The 26,659-nt window shown below is 41.0% G+C and overlaps 1 protein-coding gene across 1 annotated transcript in view; it reads left to right on the top strand.

The window, feature by feature from the left end:
• The first annotated feature begins 570 nt into the window (after positions 1 to 570).
• Positions 571 to 26,659, top strand: part of Cand1 (cullin associated and neddylation dissociated 1) — a 40,305-nt gene continuing 14,216 nt past the window's right edge. The window contains exons 1-9 of the mRNA XM_052753447.1: positions 571 to 777; positions 12,104 to 12,247; positions 17,143 to 17,297; positions 18,890 to 19,013; positions 20,428 to 20,684; positions 20,973 to 21,078; positions 22,118 to 22,263; positions 24,550 to 24,842; positions 26,287 to 26,428. Coding sequence (XP_052609407.1) covers positions 710 to 777; positions 12,104 to 12,247; positions 17,143 to 17,297; positions 18,890 to 19,013; positions 20,428 to 20,684; positions 20,973 to 21,078; positions 22,118 to 22,263; positions 24,550 to 24,842; positions 26,287 to 26,428 — 1,435 coding nt within the window. The 5' untranslated portion in view covers positions 571 to 709. The remainder of the gene's footprint in view (positions 778 to 12,103; positions 12,248 to 17,142; positions 17,298 to 18,889; positions 19,014 to 20,427; positions 20,685 to 20,972; positions 21,079 to 22,117; positions 22,264 to 24,549; positions 24,843 to 26,286; positions 26,429 to 26,659) is intronic.

The raw sequence follows: 26,659 nt of genomic DNA, 5'->3' as shown, positions 1-26,659 counted from the left end.
TCATTTCCACACACACACACACACACACACACACACACACCCCGCCCCGGAGGGCGGTCCGCGCGAAGACAGACATTGGAGCCAGCCAACGGGGGCGTCTCTTTCGGCGGCGCCTGCGCAGAGCGCTGGGGACGGCCTCGGTGAACTCTGACCCCGCCTCCCCGCAGCGCCCTGCGTCGGCGGCCGCCCCCCTTCTTCTCCGGCTCTCCCCCCCACCCCCCACCCCGCCAAGCCTCAACCCTCCCAGCGAAGGAGGCGGGCTTTGGCCTCTTGCCCTAGGGAGCGAGTGCGGAGCGAGTGGGGAGCGCGACGGCCCGAGAGCGCAAGTGTCTGGCTTCCCGGCGAGGCCCAGCCGCCCGTCCCGCCGCCCGTCCATGAGCTCGTTGCTCCGCGAGCAGCAGCGCCGTCGTCGTTAGGCCGTCGCCGTCTTCTCTGGTCGGCCCTCCCCAACTCCCCTCACTCCCTCCCCCGGGACAGGCATCCCCCCCACCGCCACCCCCACCCCACCCCGTCTGGCCGGGGGAACCGGAGATCGGGTCGAAGAAGCGCCTTCTCCTCCCCCCCCCCCCCGCCCCCCACCACCACCACCCCCAGTCCCGTGTCGCGCTGCGACCCTGGAAGCGGGCGCCGCCGCCAACGAGAGGAGGAGCCCCGGCCGCCGCGGGCCCCAGCAGCCACCGAGCCAGCAGGCGGGATCGAGGCCGGCAACATGGCGAGCGCTTCGTACCACATCTCCAACTTGCTGGAAAAAATGACATCCAGCGACAAGGACTTCAGGTGAGACCTGGAAATCCGGGTGGGGGGAAGGTGGAGGAGGGCAGACGCCGCCGCCGCCGCCGCCGCCCGGGCCTCGCGGCAGGCCCTGCCCCACCCCTCAAGTCCGGCGGGTCTCCAGCCACCCCCTCCCCCATCTTTCCCCTAGGCCGTTGTCCGCTGTGGCCACCGGGGTCCCTTCTGCGTCCCCCGTCCCCCGCCCTCCATCGCATCCTTTGTCCACCCCTAGGGGACACGATACGAGCGAGCGTCCCAGGTAACGCCGAGGGCCGCAGGCACCCGCTCGGCTAGGGAAGGAGTCTCTCCCGGCCCGGGAGGCGAGCGGCCGGGCCTAGTCCCCGGGCCCTCCCGAGACACCAGGCCGTCCTGGCGCTTTGGGGACGAGCTTGCGGCTCGCCAGCCACGCAGCAGCCGCCTGCTTTCCCGCGGATGGGAATGGGTGCGACGATCAACTTTTTTTTTTCTTTTTTTTTTTTTTTTTGAGACCTCCGCTGATTGGATTATAGACTTTTTACCCTCCCCCCCTTTGGATAATTGTTGTGCTGGAAGGTGGGGAGAAGGGGCAAGGGAACCTGGGTGGGGGAAACTTGGCCTGCGGGGTTTTTTTTCCCGCCAGCGTCGCTGTCACTTTCTCAGGTCAGGTGAAACCCCACTCAGGACCTCCGGGTTTCACTCCCATATCCCTGTACAGAATCATGGCCAGCGGGCTGGTTCGGAATCTTGGAAAGAGGGGCTGGTGAGCCGTGAAGCTTAATTGTAGAGTTGTGTTGTGGGAGACCTGGACTATTGGTTCTTCTTTCTGTGCATATTGAAGGTGTTACATTTTCACGGATTAGCTTAGTCTGGTTTTTGTTTTTGTTTTTGTTTTTTTCCACGATACACTGTTACACATCCTTCATGACTTAAATAATCCCTCTGTCAAAAAAAGAAAAAAAAACTATTACTTTGATACACAAGTTTTGCTCTGCAGTGCTTTGGGAGATACAGTATTGTGTACATTTAAAAAGAACAAATAGTCTTTGGTTGAAACTAACCTAGGAGCTTGGGTTTTGCTGTGTGAACTGTTTTAGTTTTAGCACCTGAAGATTTGACCAAATTCTATCAGAAGCAATTTTCCGATCTGTGAAAGGAGACCCCTGGGGAAAATAATGCCTTTGTTCCTAGGTAAAGTCATTAAAGTGGTCAGGGAAATAAATACAGGGTCGTTTCTGTGACCCAAAACACTCGGACCTTAATTCTTTTTCCTTTCTACTTAGGGATCTTCTGAGTCTTAACTTTTCATTTAAAAAAATAAAAAGTCGTTTCCTCGAAGATTTCAGTGTTGTGATGTGGGGGAAAGAGAGCACCATGTTTGTTGGAAGCATTTTGAAGTTTTAGATTTGTTTGTTTCTAGGACCCAAATTAAAGATTGAAGGGATTGTTACTGGACTTTTGAGGGTTAGAATGAGTTTGATTCCTTCTGGATCTTTGCTTTCTCACAGTTGAAGTCTTGACATTGAAATAAATGAAACACATGTAAACTCAACTATATGAGGTGTGGATGTTAAATCCCTCCTCGCTCATGTCCTGTGACCTCTTCCTGTAGAAGTACTAAGTTTCATTCTGACTCTCCTTGCTTCAAGGCAGCGCCTTTGCTGGGATCATACAGCTTTGTTAGTTATAGACTCGTGGATGAATATGTTTTGAAAGACTACAATCCTTTCCTGTGGTGATACAGTTCATGCACCTATTGGTTGAAGGAGTTTCCTGTAAATGAATGTGTACATACTTGGGTTTTTCTTTTATTTTGAAAACAAACTGCTATGAAAGAAATAATGATGCTTGATGCCAAGCTACACTGATTTTTCTACCTTAGGTTGGAGTGAATCAAAACATTGACAAAACTATTGGCTACAGTTCTAGAATTTGGTGAACGTTATCTTTAGTAACAGCAACTTCCTTTAATTTAACATTATTACATTTTTTATTAACTCTTTCTTGGGGGCGGGGTTCAACATAGGGTTTCTTTGTGTAACAGTCCTGGCTGGCCTGGGTCTTGCTCTGTAGATCAGGCTGGCCTGGAACTCATCTACTTTGCAAATATTTGGGACTAAAGCATTCTACACATTAAATATTAAACATTTTTAAAGATTAATCAACATGTTTGAACTCAAGTCTTTTGAAGAGTTTTCTATATTTTCATTGTATAGACACATCATTTTTTTAAATCATGCTTGCTTCTCATTAGATGTTTATTTTTGGGGTAAATACCAAGATTTGTGGCTAAATATTCTTAAATACTTCATTGCCAGAAGGTTTGAAGGCAGGCTAAGCAGCATTATGTAATGTCTGACTTGTGTAAAGCCCTCCGGGCGCCCCTTGAGCTCCAGAAGAGCAGTTAGGTTTGGCCCAACACAAAATTGTGAGGCATGCTGTTTTGCGGTTTTTGAGGTTTTATATATAACTGTTGTGTGGCTCTCTGGGATGAACTTTGTAAGTGACAATGTCATGTCACAATGTCAGAAGCTTGGACATGCTCATAAGGAAGACAGAAGGAAGGAAGAACTACTCTCTCATGGTGTAGTACAGAGGATTAGGTCTAGTTACCAGATCTGGGTTCTAGTCCTGTGTGATCCTGTAAATTGTGAGGTCTTGGGAAACCTATCTAACTTGAGATTCAGTTTTCACTGCCAGAAGGCTTCATGATGTGTGGTCACAAAATCCTGAGGCTAGGTCTTTTTAGACAGCAGCACAGTCCATTAAGGCAGAAAAGGTAAACAACGTGAGCATAAACTTTAGGATATTTTTAAAGATCTATTTGTGGAATTTAAATTGTAGGCTCATTTTATTTAAATAAATAAATAAAACCTCCACTAGCTCTTTAATTTTAGTGTTTTGAAGATTGGTACTGGTGTTGTGAATAAAGGAAGCATGAGGAGGTGAAATATGAACTTGGAAGCTAATGAGAGGGGACATTGGAATGTCCCAATGTCTAGGATGGATAATACCTGTCCCCTACTTGCTTTGATTTGGGGAAAGATGATTTTTAAAATGATTGCTAATTCAAGTAACGCTTTAGAAGAAAATAAAAAGACATTATTCATTGTCAGTGTACCTTAGAGCAGTTCACATTACTTCTCCCCCCTCCCCCAAAAAAACCCCACTTGACTGTGCTCAGACACCTCTCCCCCAGACTTTATATCAATATAAACTAGTTACTTGGGTCCATAGAGCTTTAGGGGTGTGTGCAAGAACCAAAGAGTACAAATGAACTGATAACAGTTAGCAGTCAGCGGATTCTATAGATAACAGTGAAAGCTTTAGTAATAGATAACTCAGAGTATTCCGTTTATGATTTTTTGTTTTGTTTTTTGTTTTCCGAGACGGGGTTTCTCTGTGTAGTTTTGGTACCTGTCCTGGATCTCGGTCTGTAGACTAGACTGGCCTTGAACTCACAGAGATCCACCTGGCTCTGCCTCCCGAGTGCTGGGATTAAAGGCATGCACCACCACTGCCCGGCCCGTTTATGAATATTAATAGTAAATATTCAGTGGGTTGTAATAACTTATGAGCTTTATCCACCTGATTTCGGTTATCCTTCTCTCTGGTAAAGTGGATAGTAACACCTCTATTACATTTTGGAAACTTAAGAATTGGGAAAGGATTTGCTGGAAGTCAGATAGTAGAGCTGGGATCTCTCTTTATGCATGAGTGTCTGGTAACTGTTCTGTGTTAGTTCTCAGGACCTTGACTTATGGACATTCTGAGTCAGGTTTTAAATTTCAGCTGCTTCTAAAATCAGGTTGATGGAATGTTTTGTTCTGGAAGATAGTTTAATTCCTTTAGTAGAGCTTTGGGAAGTTTGGGCTCTACTGCTTATCCCCAGAAAATCTGCTTGATGAATGGTAGAGGTGTGTAATGTCAGCAGTAAGTAGGTGTCTGGTAGTAAGTGACAGAGGATTAAAGCAAAGAGATGTCATGTCTGTGCTGATCTTACTGAGGTCTTGCTAGCAAAATTCTTGGCAGAGAAAAGTATGAAAACACATGGCCTAAAACACGATTGAGGGGAAGGGAGAAGATGATTTATCCTATAGCTGGACAGTCATTGGTTCAGCAGAGTCCTTAAGAATAGGGACCTGGTTGTTAAAAATACTTGGGTTATTTTATTTTGTGTGTATGTATGTGCACTATGTGTGTGCCTGGGGCCCTCGGGTCAGAAGAGGACATTGGATCCCCGGGAACTGGAGTTATGGATGTTTGTGAGCCACTGTGTAGGTGCTGGCGACTGAACCCGTGTTCTCTCTAAGAGCGACAGCAATTCTTTAACCTCGGAGCTGTGTCTTCAGTCCAGGGACCTGGTCCTACTTCATACTACTTTTACTTAGTTCGTTGGACAGCTGGCTTCTGTGAGAGCTTGTAGTGCTTGAATTGCCTTTTAGTTCCAAGGTTAAGGAAGGAAAAAGCATGCAAGAATTTTGAGAAACCTCTTCAAGAAATCATTGTAAAACAACTCTGTGCTGCTTGATACAATCTTGAGATAATTTATGATGTTGATAGTAGTTGTTATAAAGTTTGTTTATATTGTTTTGAATATTAGAGGATGTTTCCCTTAGGAAACTTGAAGGTTAGTAAAAATGTCATCGTAGGAGTGGGAAGGGAGCTTGGAGAGTGTTGCGTAGCTGAAAGTGTGGGTTTTCACATAATCATAAAAAGAAGTGTAGCCTCACCACTTGATTGCCTTTCTTGAAGAGCAGGTTAAAGAGATGATAAGGTGATTTGGGATACTTTGTACGTACTCTAAGGCAGATAGATGATGGTTACAGCTTGCTTGATCTTCCTGTATGCCTGTGTGCAGACAGCTCAGCAGTGGGGAGAGTTCAGGACTGAAAAGGGGGAGAAAAGAATGTCATAGAGGAAACTTGTCTATATAGATAGATTACTCCAGGCTTATTCATAGCTCTAGTAAATACACGAGGAAAAGGTGGTATGTGCATAAAATCTTTGAAAGATAATTGCTGCATGATGCATTCTGGCCAAGTCACCTAGATCTCTGCTGTAGTTAAGAGTAAAGTTGTATTTATGTATGAGGGGGAGGTGGTGAAAGTTACTTATTGTACAGCACAGTATGCCACGTTCTGATGTCATTTCTGCTTCTGTGTGCTGAATTGACCTGGAATGAGTAAACTCTCCCCTCTGGAAGCTCACGGCAATAGAGTAAGTCAGGTGTGTAGGTTCTGGATTCTGACTCTGGTAAGTCACTGTTTGAAGAGCTTCCCATGAGCTCTTGCTGCTGATGCCTCCACTACCACTCCGCCCCCAAACACTTGTTGACTGTGTAAGTAAGTAAGGTGTCTTGCCTGCAGAGTAGGTCCACTAGAGAATTGCTTAACAGGCTGGAAGTTAGCTCTGCGTCTCATCTTAAAGCCTCATGTTAGCTTATTAAATTAATGTTTGCTGGAAATTGCAAATAGAACAGCACCTGGATGCAACTCTTCTTCAGCCTTCCTCTAGTAAATATTTCTCAAATTAGTCTCCTGGTCTTAGTCCCTTCTGAAGTCTGATTTGCTCTGTCCTTTAGATTTTCCCCCCTAAAAATCATAGCTTTTTTTTTTTTTTTTTTAAACTCTCTTACTAATTCTGATTGACTACAAGAAAGACTTGGAACATCAAAGCTGGTATCTGAACTTATTAAAGTCACTCTCCCTAAAATCCCTAACAGTCTCTTCATGTAATAGATTGAGTGCATGTCTTTTGTTTTGTATTTAAACAGCACACTTGAAGTTTTCTTAAGTGCCATCCCTGATATCATTTAGTACCTCCGAAAGCTGTGAGTGTCTCAGAAAGAGGCTGTTGGAAGGAACCTCTTTATTTGAGGCATGTTTGGAAAGGCAAAAGGAAGCAGTTTTGCTTTAAATTGGGTGTTGTCAGAAAGGGGACAGTTGCATAATTGCATCTCAATAAATGTGATGGGGAGAACATAACTCAACAGTGGAAAAACTGGATCACTAGGAAGAGAGGGGGATATATGGTAGTTTTCATTACTATAAACTTACCTGCAGTGGATGTTCTTTCAGATTGTTTAAGTCCAAGGAAACAATATGCTGTAGATGGAAGCATCTCATCAGTTTGTGGTAACTAGGGTTTAGGTGTGGGCCTCAGATCGTTGGTTTCTTAATGGCGTGGACTACTGTGTTTTTTTTCAAAATTTTCAGCCCCTACTTCTGACTAGTGGCAAAGTTGAGCTATAGGACATTAATTTGTGATGTTCGTGTCTTCATATTTCTTTGCTTCTGTTGCTTACGGTTAGAGGCATACCCAGTCAGGATAGTTTGGAGTTAACCCACGTTACTCCCTTGTTGCTCTGGTGTTAACAGTGCTGCTCCATAACATGGAGACTATGCCTCTCACAGAGATGCCCACAGCTCTTATTCTTCCTCCTTGGCATCAGGGATGCTCTCTGATTCAAGTCTTAAGTCTCTTTCCACTCTCCTAGCTCTCTCTGTCCCTGTATGTAATCCCTTATTTCTTTCTTTACTTTCTGTCCCTGTATGTAATTGACTCTGAAGAGAACTATTAATTTTACCCCTTAAATTCAAATACAAGGAGTTGGCCCTTAGTGTTTGTAATAACATGTTCTGGAAAATTTCCTCAAATCTGAATTAGCAGACATTGAACCCCAAATCATTACTTTTAAGGAGATTATGAAGTTTGATTTCTGTGAGCCTCTGATTCCTGCATTTTTTTTAGTTGATATGTTAGTAGTTTTGTTTTATGTCTACTTGCATTTAAAAACACTTTATTTAATATGGTTGATTAAACAGTGAACTCATAGTCAATAGCAGTTTAACACATGCATGAATGAAGCTTATTTAACATGTTTTTTTTCCAGAAGGCACATCACAGCCCTTTTGTATGTGGGAATGCTAGACAGTTCTTCATATTATGCCTGAGGGCCATGATAAGCAGCAAAACCATCAGCTGAAAGTGTAAACGTGGACCACAAAGCTCTAACTAACCCGGAGACGATTAGTTGTCTGTGATAGGGAAGTTGAAGGCAGAGCCCCCCCACTGCAGTGAAGTGTTGGATGACTCGAACTTGTCATCACTTTGCAGCTCTCTGCAGGTGGTTCCGGAGTGGGGAGGGTTTGTGTGGGGCTTTCTGATTTTTAACAAGTTAATTCACAGGTGTAAGCCTGTGTTTACCCCTGCCCATTTCCATTCGTCACTCATTTAGTCTGTGTTGTCTTCTGTGTGCTGTATCCTAACCTGTCTCTAATCCAACTAACTGATGGTTGACTCTCCGAAGTGTGGTAATGGCTCTTCTGGAAGGCAAGTCTAGTATTTCTCTTCCCAGCTCTGTTCCATATGTCTTTGGGTAGCTTCCCAGTACTCTTAATCCAAGGTCCCAAGTCCTGGGATAGGCTGCAGATCTCTTTTATTCCCAGCCCTTGGTCACCTGGTGTCAGTTTTTTCCCTTTTCCAGAATAATTCTGTCTTCTCATCATAGCTCAGCATTCCTTGGTATGGGTATCAGGACATTGTGCTTTCTTTTAAATTTTCTTAATTTTATTTTTTGTGAATGGATTCCCTCTGTTCTGTGTGAGTGGATATACGTTAGTGTGTGTTTGGGGAAGGGGGTGTCCTGTAGAGGCCAGAATAAGGAATCAGATCCCTTGGAGCTAGAATTAACTGTTGTGAGTCCCCTGGTATGAGTGCTGGGATCCAAACTCTGGTCCTTAGGACTCAGCACATTTAACCACTTACCCATCTCTCCATCTGCAGTTTCCTTGATGGGACTTTGCTTTGCTTTGTAGTATTTATCTCACTTCATAATTGTGCAAGTATTTGTTCATATATGAAGCCTTAAAAATATTTCCCTTCCTGGATTGCATTGCAAATTCTGAAACAGCAGGGACTTGGATCTGCTATGGCTAGCCCCTGTAACCTTAGCAGTTTGTAGAATGCCTGGTATGTTGATTTCTTAGTACATGATTAGTGAATATCTGGGACTGTTTCCAGCTTCACTTTAGCCTGCATTTCCATTCTCTCAGATTAAATTTCTCTCCACTTGGTTCTGTGCTCCAGACACACTGAACAGCTAGGCTTTATTCTGATTGGCTCTGGACCCCTCCACCACCCTTACCAAAAGAGAAAGATAAGTTCTAGGACAACTTCCCCATTAAACCCCTGTTCCTGCTCTGAGGTCTAAACCAGCAGGCGCTTTGTTGGATGTGATTGTTTGGATAGTCTCAGTAAGTGTTGTCTTGTTTTGTTAAGACAGTATCTCATGTAACTTTGTCTAGCCTCAAAGTCATTTAGCTGAGTATGACCTTGACCTGTCCTTCTGCACCTGGGATTATAGGTGTGCATGCCATGCCAGGGTGCTTTTTGGTGTTAAAAATTTGTAAGAAGAATAAAAGAGATAATTTTAAAAAGAGATGAATATATTTGAAACTTTAGATGAAACTAATAAATTCTTGGAAAAAGTTGTAAGGATGAGATTTTGTCTATTTATGTCTGTCCCATTAGATGAAAAACAGCAGACTGAGTGTGAGTGTGTGTGTGTGTGTGTGTGTGTGTGTGTGTGTGTGTGTGTGTGTGTGTGTGTGTGTCATTTCTGCTTTAGAACCTAAAACAGTAGAGTGTGCTGGAGTCTTCCAAATTAGCTTTTCAGACAGCTTGAAAACAGCTTTCTGACTGGCTGAAAAACTTCCTTCCAGGAGTGTTTATTATGCAGGTTTTTATATAGGACTAGGAAAGAAACTTCCAGAACTGTCTGTTTCGGCATCACCACTAAGAGGTAATCTTGGGATTATCATACTTTCATCCAGATTTTCTGATGTTGAAAAATAATGTTGATAACTTTGCTGATTCTTTTCAACCTTAAAAATGATTTAACTTTTAATCACTGGGGTTTTGAAAATCAATAGGCTTCTTTATTACATGTTTTTGGTGTCAAGGTGGAGGCTGGTTGACCCTTTGCTTGTGCTTAGCTTAGTCTTGACTTTCTAGTTTACTAGACAGTGAATAAGTAGAAGATGAGTGAAAGAATGTACCCATTCTTGTATCCAGTAGAACCCACCAGAACTATCAAGCACCTTGTTATTGAGATTGTCTACTTTTTTTTTAAACTTGAATTGATTATTGTTACTGGACTCAACAGCTGGCATTACAAAATGCAGAGAGGTTGTCAACTAGTGAATATTTAGTGTGTTTTATTTAAGGAAAGCATGCTAAAATGTTGTCAGTGCTTTGTGTAGTGTTTTGAATAAGGATGGAACCCATTGGAGGTACCATATTTGAATGCTTAGTCACCAGGGAGTGGAACTCTTTGAAAGGATCCTAAGGGTTCGAAGGTGTGGCCTTGTTGGAGCCAGTGTATCACCCTGAGTAGCTTTAAGGTTTCAAAACCGCCAGTCCCAGTCTCTCTCTTTTCCTCTGTGGATCAGGATGTAGAGCTCTCAGTTACTGCTCCAGTGCCTGCCTGCATGCCACCATGCTCCCTTCCATGATAATGGACTCACTCGCTGAAACTGTAAGCAAGCCCCCCAGTTAACTGCTTTTTCTCGTAAGAGTTGCCTTGGTCATGGTGTCTTCATAGGAATGGAATAGTGACTAAGATAATTAATATACCTTAAGGTATTATGCAGTTCTCCCCGCTTCAGAATATTAATCAAAACTTTGATTTTAATATTGCTTTTTATTTTATTATATAATGGGAGGAGCTTCAAAAGGTGCCTGTCTAATTTATCTCCTGTTGCCTCAATGTGAACATAAGTTTTTCTTTAGCAGTTTTATGGAACTTGAAATAAAATAAATATGGAACCTGAAATAAAAATTGAAAGACTTGATAAAAATTGAATTACATGCTTTTATGTAGTTTAAAATTGACATTGGTGTTAAATGGATATTGATTCCTAATTATTGAAATTATCCTTAAAATTACCTTAAACTAATCACTTACTAAATTGTCTTGCCAGCTGTTGAGAGGCCAGGGATTAGGGGAAACGTTCATTGGCTTTTAACAGCTCTTAGTGCTGTATTTGCATGGGATCCACCTGGATCCAGCAACATTAATTTTAAACAATGTTTTTGTTAACCTATATGGGGAAAGGTAATCTAGAACTTCACATTTTCCTTTTCTGAATATCCAACTAAATCTGAGATCAAAAAGTTTCTATATTATTATTTTGATTTGTATGTGTATGAGTGTTTGTCTACATGTATGTCTCTACTATATACATGTTTGGTGCCCACAAAGGCCAGAAGAGGGTGTTCAATCCTCTGGGATTGGAGTTACAGACAGTTTCGAGCTGCCATGTGGGTTCTGGGACTTGAACCCAGGTTCTCTGAAAAAACAGCCAGTACTCTTAACTGCTGAGCCATCTCCCCAGCCCCTGTCCATTTTGAAAATATACTTAGATAACTAGTAATTTGTATATATAATCTAGTAATTTATAATACACAATCCCCCAGTTCAACACTCATATCATGCAAGAAAGGTATTTTTGATGTTTGTGGTTAAGGTTTTTGTAAATCAAATTAAATTAAAATCCCACGCAAAGAATATGGAGCCACCACCCACCCTCACTGCTGCAAAAGTAATAGTGCAATTAATTAGACTGGAAGAACATTCACTAAAGTCTTGTTAGTAAATTGAAATCAAGATTGATCCAGGAATAATTTGGTTAGTGACTGATGTAAGAGCACATTAGAATTTTAAAAGTGCCTCTCTGAAGGGCTGGAGAGGTATATCAGAGGTTGAGAGCATGTGTTACACTTGTAAAGGACCTGGGTTGGATTCCCAGCACCCACATGGTGACTCACAGCATCTGTAACTCCAGTTCCAGGGGATCCAACAGGCATACATGTGGTACACATACATGCATGCAGATAAAACATTCATACACATAAAAGTATAAGTAAATCTTAATTTCTTTAAAAAGTGCCTTTCTGAAAACATTGATTTTTAAGTATAGTCTGTTACTCTTTTCTTTGTAGCATTTAAATTTATGACAACTTAAGTAGTTGAGTGTTTTATAATATATCGTACTATGTTTCTTTTGCAAAATGAAACATCACTAAGTATGAGGAATCAGTATTTTAATGCTTTAAATTCTCTCTGTCTCTCTCTCTCTCTCTCCCCCCTTCTCTCTGTCTCTGTCTCTTTTGGGGTGAGGAGTTTGAGACAGAGTTTCTCTGTGTAGCCCTGGCTGTCCCGGAACTCACTCTGTAGACCAGGCTGGCCTCGAACTCAGAAATCTGCTTACCTCTGCCTCCCAAGTGCTGGATTAAAGGAGTGCGCCACCACTGCCCGACTAAGTTGTTTGAACTTTTTCAATTTTGCCAGGTTTATGGCGACAAATGACTTGATGACAGAGCTGCAGAAAGACTCCATCAAGCTGGATGACGACAGCGAGAGGAAAGTGGTAAAGATGATTCTGAAGCTGCTAGAAGATAAGAATGGGGAAGTACAGAACTTAGCTGTCAAGTGGTAAGCAGGGTGTGCATGCCCACTCTTGAAAACCTGATGTTCAAGTCTGATGCTCTTTTCTGAAAGTTTCTGTTGGATGTTTAGGTTTCTGTGAATGTGGAGTGACTGCATGAGATGAATGCAGGATGTTTCATTACAGACTCAGCTCATTAGTGTGGACTTCCATGAGATTATTCCAGCTGTTGGGAAGTGTATGTAGAGAAATCCAGAAACAGTGCTTTTCAAAGTGTGACCATTGCCTATTGTTTTGTTTTGATTTGATTTTGGTCTGCACCTGAAATTCCCACTCTAGTTGAGGTGAAATTCAAAACCAGAGATTCAGTGAAAAACAAAACTTAAATCTTAGAAAATGACAGCAATAAAGACTGCGTGTGCATGCCTGAAATCACGGGAGGCAGAGGCAGGAGGATCACACTTTCAAGACTGCCAAAGGGTTCATTACGAAGCTCCTTTCTCAGAAAAAGGGGGGGGGGGGCAAGTAAGAGGCAGACAGCGGTTAAAACCAGAGTGAACTTGGTGTGATGCTGTGATCATAAGGACCTGCTCGAAATTGCAGAAATTCCGGTTGTTTTTTAGTGTTAAGCTTGTACTGAGCGCTTCTCACTAGTTCGGTTCTTGGCAGTTGCGTTTCTTCTTAAGAGGGTAGAGTTTGAGTTCTCAGTAAACTCTTTTGAGCCAATTTAAGCCCTGCCTGTAACCCAGGTACTCAGGAGGCGGAAGCAAGAGGGTCAGCTTAGTAAGACCTTGGCTCAGAACGAGGAAGTGGAGTGAGACCTGGAAGAACAGCTCGTGGGTGAGGGTGTGCTTAACATGTGTGATATCCTAGCTTCTTCCTCAGGGCCACAAACATAAAGAATTACTGAGTCCGTTAATTTGTGGGCGCTAAATCTTAGAAACGAATGTAGAAAGGAAGGTAGTTTCATTTGTGAAATTCACTGTCATTGTACACATACATCACTCAGTAGCTATCCATTTAAAGCTTTGTTCCATTGCTGCTTTATTGGATTTGTATAAAGCTTTCACATGAGTTTTTGCCTAGTCATTTTGATTTCTGTCTATAAGAAAAGCCTGTAAAAGGTGAGAAATCATTGGTTGACATAGAAATTTTAGACTTGCAGTGCACGTTTACTTAACCCTGAGACCTTTGCAAGTTTAAAATAAAACAGGTCTGTAACAAGTGCTGTATCCCTGGCGATTTGGCTCAGCAGGTCCAGGCGCTTGCCGCCAAGCTTGAAGGTTTGAATGCAGTCTCCAATTCCCAGTTTGTCCCCCATTTTCTCTCATGCACTCTCGCACATAGTGGAAGGATATTTAAAGTGGTATAAAATGTCCGAATATTTGTACAGGAATCTTTTCATCTTTTTTTGTTTGTTTTGTTTTGTTTTGTTTTTCGAGATAGGGTTTCTTTGTGTAGCCCTGGCTGTCCTGGAACTGTTCTCTGTAGACCAGGCTGTCCTCAAACCTGGAGATCTGCCTGCCTCTGCTGGGATTAAAGGTGTGTGCCACCAAGTCCGTGAATCTTTAGCTCTTTTAATGATCTCTCTTATGTTTTTGCATTTATAATTAAAGAGATTGGGGAGCTTGATGGTAGAGTTCTTGCTTAGCATGTGTGAGTTACTAGTTGATCCCTAGCACTATTAAAAGATGGGGAAGAAACCTTTATATTATATTTCTAAAGGACTTAGGATACAAGCTTTTCTGTTACAGTGATAAATCACTAGCCAAAGGCAATTTAGGAAGGATTTTGCTTCATCTTATAGGTTGTAGACCATCATGGAGCAGAGCCAAGACAGGAACTCAAGGCAGGAGTTTGAAGTAGAAACTAGACAAAAGCTAATTAACTGGCTTTCTCTCAGGGTCACATCCAGCTCCGTTTCCTAGTCAGCCCAGGCCAGTCTGCTTAGGGATGATCCTGCCCATCACCTGACAGTCAAGAAAATGCCCCATAGACCTACCACTGGCCAGTCTGATGAACCTTCCCTCAGTTGAGGTTACTTCTTTATTCTGTCAAGTTCAAAAGATCAGCTATCATTGGCAAGGACTAAATAGTAAGAATCTTTCTGTGTGGTTAGAAGATGTCCAAGTGGAGTGTCCTTCTTTTGATAAAGGTAAAGCTGTGGGGTATTTCCACTGCAAGAAGAAAATGGAAAAAGAGGGCTCAGAATGGAGTCTTAATAACAGAGGGTAGCATAACCCCCTTGTATGGAGGAAAATGTAAGATTGGGGCTGTTCACTTCTTCCCATATGGATGGGTAGCTGTTGCAGCACTGTGCGTTGAAAAGATCTTCCTTTCCCCCAGTGGACTGAGTTCACAATTTACCTGCCATCTTTGAAAAAGAAAAAAATCAATGCATATGAAAGTGTGTGTTTTAGACTTTTGTGCTCTATCGACCCATCTGTCTGTCCTTAACAACAGTATTACGCTGTTATATTGTCATTGTTCTGGGCTTTTCCACTCTGGTCCTGCTAAGAGTTTAGACCAGATCAGTCTAAATCGAGTGGAGGAGCTATTATGTCTGCGTAGCAGCGTTCCTGCCCATTTTCATGGTCTGCCATCTCTTCTGCTTTCCCAAATGTCAGTGATAGATGTCTACAGATGTTGTCAAATACTTGATGTATAGTCATTCTGAAGTAATGTGGCTTACGTTGTCTAGCTTGGGTTTTTTTTTTTCCTTTCTTGGGACTATATTGTTTCTTTAAAAGCCCTTATTTTAATCACTGTCAATTTCTATATTTAAAATGTCAACATGTTCAACTGCAGGTATAATTATGGCAAAGCTGGAGGAATGTTTGAGAAGAACCCACGTACTACTAGTGTTCTGTCTTTCAACTGTGAACCACGGCTTCCCATATCTGTTGGTTACATTAATTTTTGTTAAATTCTTGGAGCTTTGTACATAACAGTCACTTCAGTGTGAATCTCTCTTTAAGTCCTGGTTATTATTTTTTGAGTATTGGAGATAGATCTTCTCTGGTGTTTGGTTTGAATAATCTATTGACTGAGAGGGATCTTAAGATTTCTATGGTACTGTTTTGCCATTTCTTCTTAGTAATATCAATCTTCTTTTCATGCATTTAAAAGTCTATGCTGTTAAAGGTGAAATGACTCATATTTGTTTAAACAATAAGGAAGCCTGTACTCAAACTGGCCACTTGGTTGTGATAAGTGCACAATTATTGCAGTAAGGAGAGAGATTGGATTCACCGGTGACTAAAAAGGCCAAGAAAGCAGAAGGGGGACATTAGGAGATGGGAAATAACACAGGAGGAGACATGAGTGAGGGGATTCTTAACTTACTGCTTGGCTGTGCATACTTGCCTAGCAAAGATGGAAGCAAAGTCAAGGCCTTTGTTGAAAAGAGGGCTCTGGGGCGCCATCTTTATCAGTGATTGGGCATACACAGTTTTAATTACTCTAACTAATGCTTGATTGCTTCATAGTACAGGAGTCTATTCATGTTTTGTAAATGCTGATACAGTTGGATTTGGAGAAGTTGCTTTGCTTGTCATCTGTTTGATTCCCACCTACCCCACTCCTTTAGGTTGCTTAAGCAGTGGTTCTTGGAGTGGTCCGGGGACCTCCTGAGGTGGTCCGTTACCTGAGGTTCAGACTGTCACTGAATGCTGTTGAGGACTTGTTTCCTCCTTGTTTTTATCAGTACACAAGTGATTATCTGGAGACCATGTAACATGTGTTTCCACAACATATTGAACACAAAACTGTCTATGGAAATTATTTTTTTAAACCTCAAACATTAAAGAAAAATTGAAAAAATACAAAATAGTACTCTTTACTATTTTTGAGGATATAATTTATTGTGTATGTTTGTGGTGTGTGTGTGTACTTATGGAAAGCGCTCGACTAGCTGAGCCGTCTCTTCGGCCTCCTTTTCACTCATTTCTTCCAGTATACGTTCAGTCTATTGTAGTTTCTGCTCTTAACCTCTCCATTGGAAATGGTGGTCTTTTTTTCTTTTCTTTTTTCTTTCTTCTTGTATATATTGTAACATCCTACCCCCACTAAGTCTCATGACTTTGGTGACCCTTGTATTGATTAGGGTTGCTTACCTAAGTGATAGCTATTGAAATAGTCTTCTTTCCTATTTCTTCAAACCTACTACCAAAAAAAGTCTCACTTATAAGTCTGCCAATAAAACTGAATGTGAAAGTTTTAGGAAACTAAAATTGTTAGTGCCTTTTTATATTTCATAGTTACATGAGTTTCTTACCTCAAAAGCTTGATAGTAAATCCTCTATTTTAGGGCCCATGCCTTCTTCATCAGGAATCTTGACTAAAAGTGGTTTCCTGATGAATATTCATATACTGAACATGTCTGTTGTGTGCTCCAGTGTTTGGGCAGGACACACAGGAAGGACTTTATCCTCATGGAAGGGCTCATCCAGCAGGAGTAACACACCAGTACCAAACAGAAGATGTACAGTGTGCTTTGGGAGCACATAATAGGACTAGTGGTTTTCCGTGTGCTTTTAAAATTCAGACAGGAAATTAGAAGAAATCAGAACAATAACAAGAAAGGCCCTAAGTTGGCAGTGTAACATTGTATGGAGCCTTTCTTGTAGGTGCATCTTGTTGGGAGCAGCACCTGACTACTAAAGCTTTGTTTGCTTGTTTTTGTGTGCTTGGAGGATTAGCGTGCAGGATGGAAACCATCTTCAGTTTCTTGTTACTCTGTTGGAAATCAGTGGGGAAAATTGGAGGCCAACTACAAGGAACCTATCAGTTAGTTCCCCTGCCTCCTTAACTATATATCATGATATAGGCATCCGTGGTTAAAATTGACAGTTACTAGGCAAGGTTTCTATTTCTACTTAGTTTTTCTGTTTATTTTTGTGTTTATCTAGATGTTAAAAGAACTTCCTTCTTTCTGTTGCAGTCTTGGCCCTTTAGTGAGTAAAGTAAAAGAGTACCAAGTGGAGACGATCGTCGACACCCTCTGCACCAACATGCTTTCCGACAAGGAGCAGCTTCGGGATATTTCCAGTATTGGCCTTAAAACTGTAATTGGAGAGCTTCCTCCGGCTTCCAGTGGTAAGCAAGAACGCTTTGTCTTCTTTCTTTCTATGGAGATACACCCTCCCTGTGCGGTCCAAGGCAGAGAGGGGTGATTTGAAGCCGTATTTCTCTCAAACACAAGTGTAACTTTGGAGTCGATGAGATTTAAATATGCCGAGTCAGTTCAGCAGGATAGTTAGGTTGAAGCAGGGTGTTAAGAGTGCTACATGTTCTGCAGGCGAGAGCGAGCGAGTGCTGCTGTGTGTTGCTGTGTGTGCAGCTCTGCTGTGTGGGAGACGAGAACCAGAGAGCGAGCGAGCGACTTCTCATTAGTTTGCAGTACCAGGTTTGATTGAGTTTTTCATCAAAGCTTAGTATGAAAATCTTTAAAAGTTAAGGCATAGCTATGAAATAGTTCTTACTAGTAGCTTTTTATGTTTGAGCCCTTTTCAGTTACTTGATAATTTAATAATTAGTTAATTTGGTAATTAGCTATTGGCCTCTGCAAGAATTATCTAGGTAATGTGAGTATGCAGTTGGCTTTGACTGCAGTACTGGGGTTTAAATTAGAAGTCTGAAAGTTGTTGTTTCTTCTGCAAATGGGAATTATATGCCTACTTTGTGGGAAGATTTTAGACTGGTAATCTAGTGTACATTTTGTGACTACTAATAATTCACTCTGCTTGTCCCAGTCAGTGCTCTCGGAGTCGCGTCAGTGAGTCTAAACATCGCCCAGTTGTCATTTACAGAGATGAAGTTAGCACCCAAAGTTTTGATCCTGGCTGTGCCAAGATTAAACCCTTTTGGGCGGCTCTGAATGTGGTTCAGTGGTAAAGCATGCCTACCATGTACGGGGCCCTGGGTTCCGTCCCTCGCACCCCAAGAAGGAAAGCAATTCTTCCCATCTTAAATGGGTGCTCGTCTGCCAGAGCATACCGTTATTGCTTCACTCTTCTTCAGCGGCCAGCAGTCTGTCAGTTCCCAAGGATGCGCCATAGGATTGTCTTAACCTGTCCTCATGGTTTTCTCTCGTGTTGCAGTTAGCTGGTTTTAACAAGATTTCTTTTTACCCATTGAGATTCTAACTTTCACAGTGAGTTGCCTGGTCCCTTTTCCAGGCATTTATCAGTAACATATCACCTACTTTAAAGAGAGCATGGTGGTGTGCCTGTGTGCGTGCGTGCACAGAAGGGAACACCATCTCCATTTGGTGTGAAATAACTACATTGGGGCTTAGACCTGATTTTATTTTTGTTTTTCCTTTAAGAAAGTGTTTAAATATTGGAGTACAAACAAAGCAGAACATAAAGGCTGTTGCTAGAAAAAGTTCAAGAACAGAAAACCCTTGATGCATTTCAGTCTAGGCGTTTGTTTGCCACAAGCACTACAGACTTCTAGCCAGCACTCAGTAGTTGCCCGGCAACATGTGAATGGCGACCCTTTGACAGTTAGTGTTTCTTGGTTAGGTCTAATAAAGTTGTGTTGTTTTGTTTTGTTGTAACCTTTTCTTCCTTAGCAAAGATCTCTCAAGTGTCTTGAACAAGTTTAGTCTGTTGGATATTTGGTAAGCAGTGCGGCTATCCGATAGAACGTGTCATATCTGAACTTTTTCTTTCCTCCCCTTACAGGCTCCGCACTAGCTGCTAATGTGTGTAAGAAGATTACTGGACGCCTGACCAGCGCAATAGCCAAGCAGGAAGATGTCTCTGTCCAGCTCGAGGCCTTGGATATTATGGCAGATATGCTGAGCAGGTAAATGTGCCCACTGTTTGTTTATATTACGTGTGTGAGAAATAGAGTGAAACTTGGCCTGGATTTCTGTGGTGGGGGTAAAGGAAATGTAAGCTATTCTATGTGTCACAGATACTTTGTGATTCTGAAAAATCTCAAGTTTGTGATTGAACATTTTTTAGCAGCTTATGTTTTATTATTGTGTTCATGTTCAGTAATCTGCTTGAGTGAGGAGATGTTATAGTGGAAGTCACTAATCTGCAGTTAAACAGTTAACAACCTCTCAGAATCGTGTTTCCACTGCATGTTTGTGGGCAGGAGTTGGATCTCACTCGTTGATGGCTTTCCTGCTTGCTGTGGCAGCCAGGCTTTGGAAGAAATAAGCCACTCCTAAGAAAGTAAACCTTAAAGGGCATTTCAGTCTCAGTGTGCCCTGTTTCTAATAATTATTAGTTCTTCATTATTTGTGACTACTATTTGTAATGAATTTGGTTTAGTACAAAAATAGTTGAGGGTTTCGATACAGAAAATTGTGTGTATATTAACTATATGTAATGAGGGTATTATTTATTACCCTGTCACACAGAGCATTTATGCTTTTACTCTAGGAGATAAGGGAAATAAATGGCTGAAAGACCATAGGGAGTCGAGACTAAACGGGACTGTGTTCAGTGAAGCTTTTTATGGAAGTCATCATTGAGTTTGAAGACTAGGCGGCACTTGGGTGATTAAATGTGCTAAGGTGTAGAATGCACACATGTCAGAATGTTGAAGCCGAGTTGTTATAATCTGGTTTTCCACGATAGGGAGTAAATACAAAGGCAGTAGGAGGTCCTGGATTGGGGTCCTGCTGTGGTGGGTAGAAATCTCCGCTTAATTGATAAGCAGTGATAAACCCGTTGTCCCATGTGATGTGCTCACTGGTACTGTTGGCACATGATGGTATGAATACTGTAGGCTAACTGCCTGTTGAGGGATTGGGAAACACAATTTTGGGAGCAAATGAACCAATAAAACTGAGCGTGAGATGGACAGAGAAAAGAGGGAGAAGGATGAAGAGACATTTGGGGTTTTGATGTTGCGAGTACTCAGAAAAGCAAGACTAAGTAGATAAATACTTTGAAGTCTTGGAAGGAGGAAAGTGACAAGGTCATTGTGCTTTTTGTTTGGTTGGTGCTTTGACAGCCTAGTAGGTGCCACTGGCCTCACTTTCAGGAGTTGGTCTCCGTAGATGGTTAGCTTAGGGTTTTCACTTGCATTGGTAGGTGCAGTGAAAGGTCAGCTTTTCTTTATTCTGACTTCCACTTTGTCTCAACCTAATTTGTACCCTAAATATGTACATTGAGTTTAGAGTCTAGACATTAATGGTGCTCTGGCATTTTGAATTCATTTGTTTTCTTTCTGTTTTTCTTTCTGTCCTTCCCTTTTTTTTAAGGCAAGGAGGACTTCTTGTAAATTTCCATCCTTCAATTCTGACCTGTCTACTCCCCCAGCTGACGAGTCCTAGACTTGCAGTGAGGAAAAGAACCATTATTGCTCTTGGCCATCTAGTTATGAGCTGTGGGAATATAGTTTTTGTAGACCTTATTGAACACCTGTTGTCAGAGTTGTCCAAAAATGACTCCATGTCAACAACAAGGACCTACATCCAATGTATTGCTGCTATTAGTAGGCAAGCTGGCCATAGAATAGGTAAGACATTTTTAAAATGTTTCAAAGTTGTCTCTTTTCTTCAATTGTCTGTATGTCTGTATGTTGTTTGTGCATGATGTATGTGTGACTCAACGTGCATGTGAGGTCAGAGAGCAAGTCTGGAGTCAGCTCTCTCCTTCCACCTGGACCCGGGTTTGGGGAATTAAACCTGGATCAAGGCTTGTGCAGCAGGTGCCTTTACCCTCTGAGCCCTCTCACTGGCTGTCCCCCAGAAATGGTTTTTAAATATTAAGTGTGTGGTTTTAAGAAGCAATATGCTTTTCTTAGGTGAATACCTTGAGAAGATAATTCCTTTGGTGGTAAAATTTTGTAATGTAGATGATGATGAATTAAGAGAATACTGCATTCAAGCTTTTGAATCATTTGTGAGAAGGTGAGTTTTTAAGCTCTCTGTATTTTTTTTTAAATCTTTGTATTTAGAAAAGTTTTTCCTTAAGATTGGAATAATTAAGATTAGGTAAATGAAGAGAAATAACAGGATTTCAGATGTATCTTATCTAATTTTTCATTAAGTAGTGATTGATTGCTAATAGAATATTTGTAAAAAATGCCATCTTACTATGAAAGTGTGTATCACTGTAGAACTTAGAATGCTCAGACAAGGGGAATGCCATGTAATATAGTCTGTCTGCAGAGTCACAGTGGATTTTCCAAAGAGAAGCACAGAAGATAGCATGTTTTCAGCCTTTGTGGGTTAGACTTGACATAACCTGTTTTGCCAATACAGGTACAACAATTTGGAAACACGGACTCTGATTTTCTTTATAAATCTTAATAAAAATTGTGTGAAGGCAGTATTAGCTGAACATTTGCCTTTGGCTAATAGAGTCTGGATGGGGTCTTGATCCTAACTGCTTTTGGTCTGGACTTTGCCCTTTTACCTCATGATTTAGGGAGCACCTTTATAGTTAATGCCAATTTAAAATACTTTATCATTACTGGTATAATGTGCATGGGTGTTTGGGCTACATGCATACCTATACCATGTGTGTGCCTGATAGTCATGGAAGCCACAAGAAAGTATCAGGTCCCCAGGAACTACAGGCAGGTGTGAGCCTCCAGCCTCCATGCCACATTTTGAAAATTGGGAATGTTTTTATTAAGAACCACAAATTGCCCCTTTAATTTTGACTCTATGGGCATATGTGTATTTTTATTGATAATTAGCATCAGTGAGAGAAAACCATGCTAAATTAATGTTCACTAACTATTTTACAAGTGCTAATGACTTAAAGATCTCAGTACTACTACTCCCACTTGAACCATGTAGTTACTTGTGTGGGGACACACATCCTAAAACTAAATATCATTTAGTGATCAGAAACCACTTTGGTGTTATTGCTAATAACTGAAGCAAGAAGAAAAGTCTAGCTTTGTGTGTGTTTCAAAGCAGCTCTTGTCTTTATATTTAGATGCCCTAAGGAAGTTTATCCTCATGTTTCTACCATTATAAACATTTGTCTAAAGTATCTTACCTATGATCCAAATTACAATTATGATGATGAAGATGAAGATGAAAATGCTATGGATGCTGATGGTGGAGATGATGACGATCAAGGTATCTTGAGTTACATAGACGCAATCTAGCTGTTACTTCATAAAAGAGGCCAGGGTGAGAGATGGAAAGACAGCGCGTAACTGCAGATTGTACCATAGTTTTGTTCCTTAGGACAGTCCTTTTTTTCTCGTGGTGCTCAAGCCTGCAGTCTTAAGCAGAGTGGTGGATAACAGCTCTCTTCTTTATATCCCCAGTCCAGTGTCTATACTTTTTTTACAAAGCATTTGTGTAAGATGAGTCATTGTGTTTGAAAAATGAATCTAAATACATACATATTCAGGGTAGTTTGGTTGGTATTCAAAAATGCTAAATATTATTTAAGACCCTGCTTAATGTTCATGAATAATGTGAACATTTCTGTGACTTAAGTACATGGGTTAGTAGGTTTTCTGTCATTCTTAGTTTTTAGTTTGATTGTGTGAATTTATGCAATAACTTTTTATATAAAATCTTTCTTATATAAAATCTGTGGTTTACACCTCTGGGCTTCAGGATCTCTTAACTCTCACCCTACCAATCTGAATATTCTAATGTCAAGACTAACATTGCTGTGGTGCTCCCCTCAGACCACCAGACAACCTGGTGAGCAAAACCTTAACCTTCAGGAGGTACCCCTCACCAAGAGGTCAAGTCATGTGAAAATGTACAAGAAAGGATTCTGATAGAATTCATTTAACTTGAGCTTATTTAACTTAAAATAAAATAGAACATTAAAACTTAAAAAAAAAAAAATCTGTGGTTTAACCCATCTAGTCCTCTAGCAGGTACTGCCCCATTTTCTCTCTACAGCAGCTTTCTTCCCTCACACAAGTGCTATTCAGTCCATTTTTTCCTCATCTGTCTTGAATGCATTTCCAGTAATGGACAAGATTATAAAATGCTTGAAAATGTTTATTACACTCTCTTATTTAGCATCCAGGGACCAGGATATCACACTTGTGTCTGTTTTCTGTTCTGGTTCTTACTCATCTCTAACCACTAAATAAGGATATGCCTGGGCTAGATCTTTTACTTAGCTGTAATACTCTTAATTTTCCTTTGGGTCTCACCTAAGTCTTCTGAGTTTAGTATCTATTAATTAGCTCAGCTCTATACCTTTCCTGTAAATCTGGGTTCATACATGGTTGTTTAATTGATTTTACTGATTGCTTAACTAAAATATCCATACCCTTTCTCCAGCCCCTGCTTCTTCTTTAGTCTCTCCCATCTTAGACTAACTCCTTCATCCCTCACACCCCAAAACTTTCTCTCACTTGGCATAACTTTAGACCCCTTTAGCATTTTTACTTTAGCACATTTAATCATTTTCTTGCATATTGTAATTGATTATCATTCACCTATTAGAATGCAATCTTCCTGAAGACTAGCAAATGTAACCTGGATTGCTATGCTTCCAGTGTAGTGTCTAGGATAATGCTGGACCCATGGTAGTCACTTGGTGAATGTGTTATATTAACAAAGAGAAACCTTAGGAATTAAATGTATGTTACAGGTTTTGATTTGGTGTTTATCATGCTAAATAACCCAAGTCCTTCAGCTGCTTTAAAATTAGAAATATTACTCAACCATGGTATTGCAATTTCAGTGATTAAGACATTTGTTAATTTTCTATTAAACATTGTTTCTAGGATGCAGTTTTCATGATGTGTTGACGAAAGAAAGAATTTTGTTTATTTTCTTGTTAAATTAAGTCTTACCTTGGTGCTACCTTGTAATTTTTAAGTAGGTATTGTTAAATGAATGTGATGCCTTGTATTTTAGCAGCATTTGGTTGAATTTTCTTATGAAAGATAGATGTCCAGTAGTCTCTTCAGGCAGATTGATCAAAAGTTGAAAACATGTCTTTGTTCTGATAGCACACAAGAGGCTCAGTGAAAAGCTATGTACGAAACCAGTAACAGGATTCTTCTTGCTGAAAGTTATTCATAACTATTTTTTTTTTACTACATCTGTAGCCAAATCTGTTTCATAGTTCATCTTATAAATGTCCATTGATTTTTTTTTTCTCCTATTGAGTCTTGAATTTGGTTCAAAGACTGAGAAATTTGTGAGTTTCTAAGCATTCACTGTATTGATGAAAAGGTTGTAAGCCACTGTTTGTCACCTTCATAACAAGACAGTGCTTAGCAGATTGAAACAGGCATGGCTGTGTAAAGCCACCTATTGCTGTAGCTGTTCAAGCTAGATGAACTAATTGTCTTCCTTGCATTAGCAGTTCACGTTCTGTATTAGATTATGTATTTCTCTACCATTAATAGCCTGTTCAACATTAAAACTTCCCTTTAGGGAGTGATGATGAATACAGTGATGATGATGACATGAGCTGGAAAGTGAGACGCGCAGCTGCTAAGTGCCTGGATGCCGTAGTTAGCACAAGGCACGAAATGCTTCCAGAGTTCTACAAGACCGTCTCTCCTGCACTGATATCCAGATTTAAAGAGCGCGAAGAGAATGTAAAGGCAGATGTTTTTCATGCGTACCTTTCTCTTTTGAAGCAAACTCGTCCTGTGCAGAGTTGGCTGTGTGACCCTGATGCAATGGAACAGGGAGAAACACCCTTAACAATGCTTCAGAGTCAGGTCAGTGTGTGTGTGCCCTGAAAGTCACTGACAGTGGTGCTTTACAGTTGTTCTGAGGGGGACGGGAATGCCGAGATGATTTAGAGAAGGACAAAGGTAATGGGTGCTCAATGACTTGTAAACCATTGGTTGTCACTTAAATATACCTGAAGGAAGATTCAGGAAATTATCTGTGATCTTAGTGGAGAAATCAAAGCTGTGGGGTCATATAGCCAGCTTCACTCATAATTTGTGTGATCTTAGACAAGTTAGTCATTTTTAGTAGGCCTTGCTTTTAATCCTTTGTAAGTCCCCAGGGTTCTGATGGATGAAATTACCAGTGTAGTTTTAGTGTCTGGTTCACTACATAGTAATTGGTTTCCCTAAGGCCCTGAACATTAAGTCACCATCACTCCCATTTACTGAATATTTTGTTCATAATAGGCATTTTCCTGTCTATATGTAATTCCTGTAGCAGCTGTAGGCATTTTTGTGTTTTTGCTTTGTTTCTGAGATGGTCCCAAGCTGACTCGCACTCTTGGCAGTCCTTTTGCCTCTGCCCCCAAGTGCTAAGATGACAGGCATCATCTGCCATGCCTTGTAGTTCCATCTGTATTTTAGAGAGATCTGTCCGCCTGCCTCTGCCTCCCAAGTGCTGGGATTAAAGGTGTGTGCCACCACCGTCTGGCTGTCACCTTATTTTTAAGTAATGCAAATACATTTTGAGCTGAGCTTGTTAATAAAAGTGAATGTGGAGATTAATTAAAATAGATGGAGGATGAATAGATGGATGGATAATAGATAAGTAGACAGACAGCATAGAGAAATTGTTTAGTAGAACCATGAATTCTCAGGAATTCTGAGAATCTCTATTGCCTTTATTTCTGAGATCATTTTTATATATGAAATTTGTCTGTGTAAGGAAGAGGGTGTTTTAATCTCTTGTGGGGGAGATCCCTGTCCATAGCCTTGCATCCATGACTTGTCAGTGAAGAATACACTGAAGTTTACTAAACATTAGAAAGTTTACATCAGATGTCTCTGAATTTTACCCCTGCTCCTTGTACCTTTGAGGTGCAATGTCTTTTATTGTAATAGCAAACTAAAAAAGAGAAAAAACACCAATTTGATGGGTAGTTTTCCATAATTTCCTTTCTGGTATTTTTCTATTTACAAATTGATGCTTAAATCTTTGGTTGGAAGTGGTTGAAGTCATTGAAGACTTGTTGCTTGTTAGGAAGGCTTTTCTCCAGTTCCTTGATGCTATCAGCAGATACAGTTATAATACAGTATGTACAGTGCATGAATACATTTAAACTTGGTTCCTATATATAGTGTCTGCCTTAGCAATATTGGAGAGCTGAACTGGAAATGTGACAAACAAGAGTCTTTGTCCTGTAAGTCATATTAAGTATATGGAGGAAGTACCTTTGGTCAACTGGCTGATGATAAGTGACAATTGCAGGTTCCCAACATCGTTAAAGCTCTGCACAAACAGATGAAAGAAAAAAGTGTCAAGACCCGACAGTGTTGTTTCAACATGTTAACTGAACTGGTGAATGTATTACCTGGGGCACTGACGCAGCACATTCCTGTACTTGTACCAGGTATGTAGGGGACAGTCTCTTGGGATACTTCTGAAGTACTTTTTATTTTCGCACTTAAATAAGCTTGAAGGATTGTTTTGCTTAAAAGGGAAGTTTGTGACAATTTGGACCTACAACATTTTAATTGTGACCATTTGAGCACATGAAGTTATCCCCCTGTAAGTAAAGGGGATTTAGTATTTTCTATATATAGATTGTAAAGCATCTGCCGTTTTAGAGGTTTTATGCAGA

This window comes from Peromyscus californicus, unplaced genomic scaffold (assembly GCF_007827085.1).
Source record: "Peromyscus californicus insignis strain IS unplaced genomic scaffold, ASM782708v3 Scaffold_24__1_contigs__length_46423439, whole genome shotgun sequence".
Taxonomy (NCBI): Eukaryota; Metazoa; Chordata; class Mammalia; order Rodentia; family Cricetidae; genus Peromyscus; species Peromyscus californicus.
The sequence above is the reverse complement of the archived record's forward strand: the minus strand, read 5'-3'. Positions and strand labels throughout refer to the sequence as shown.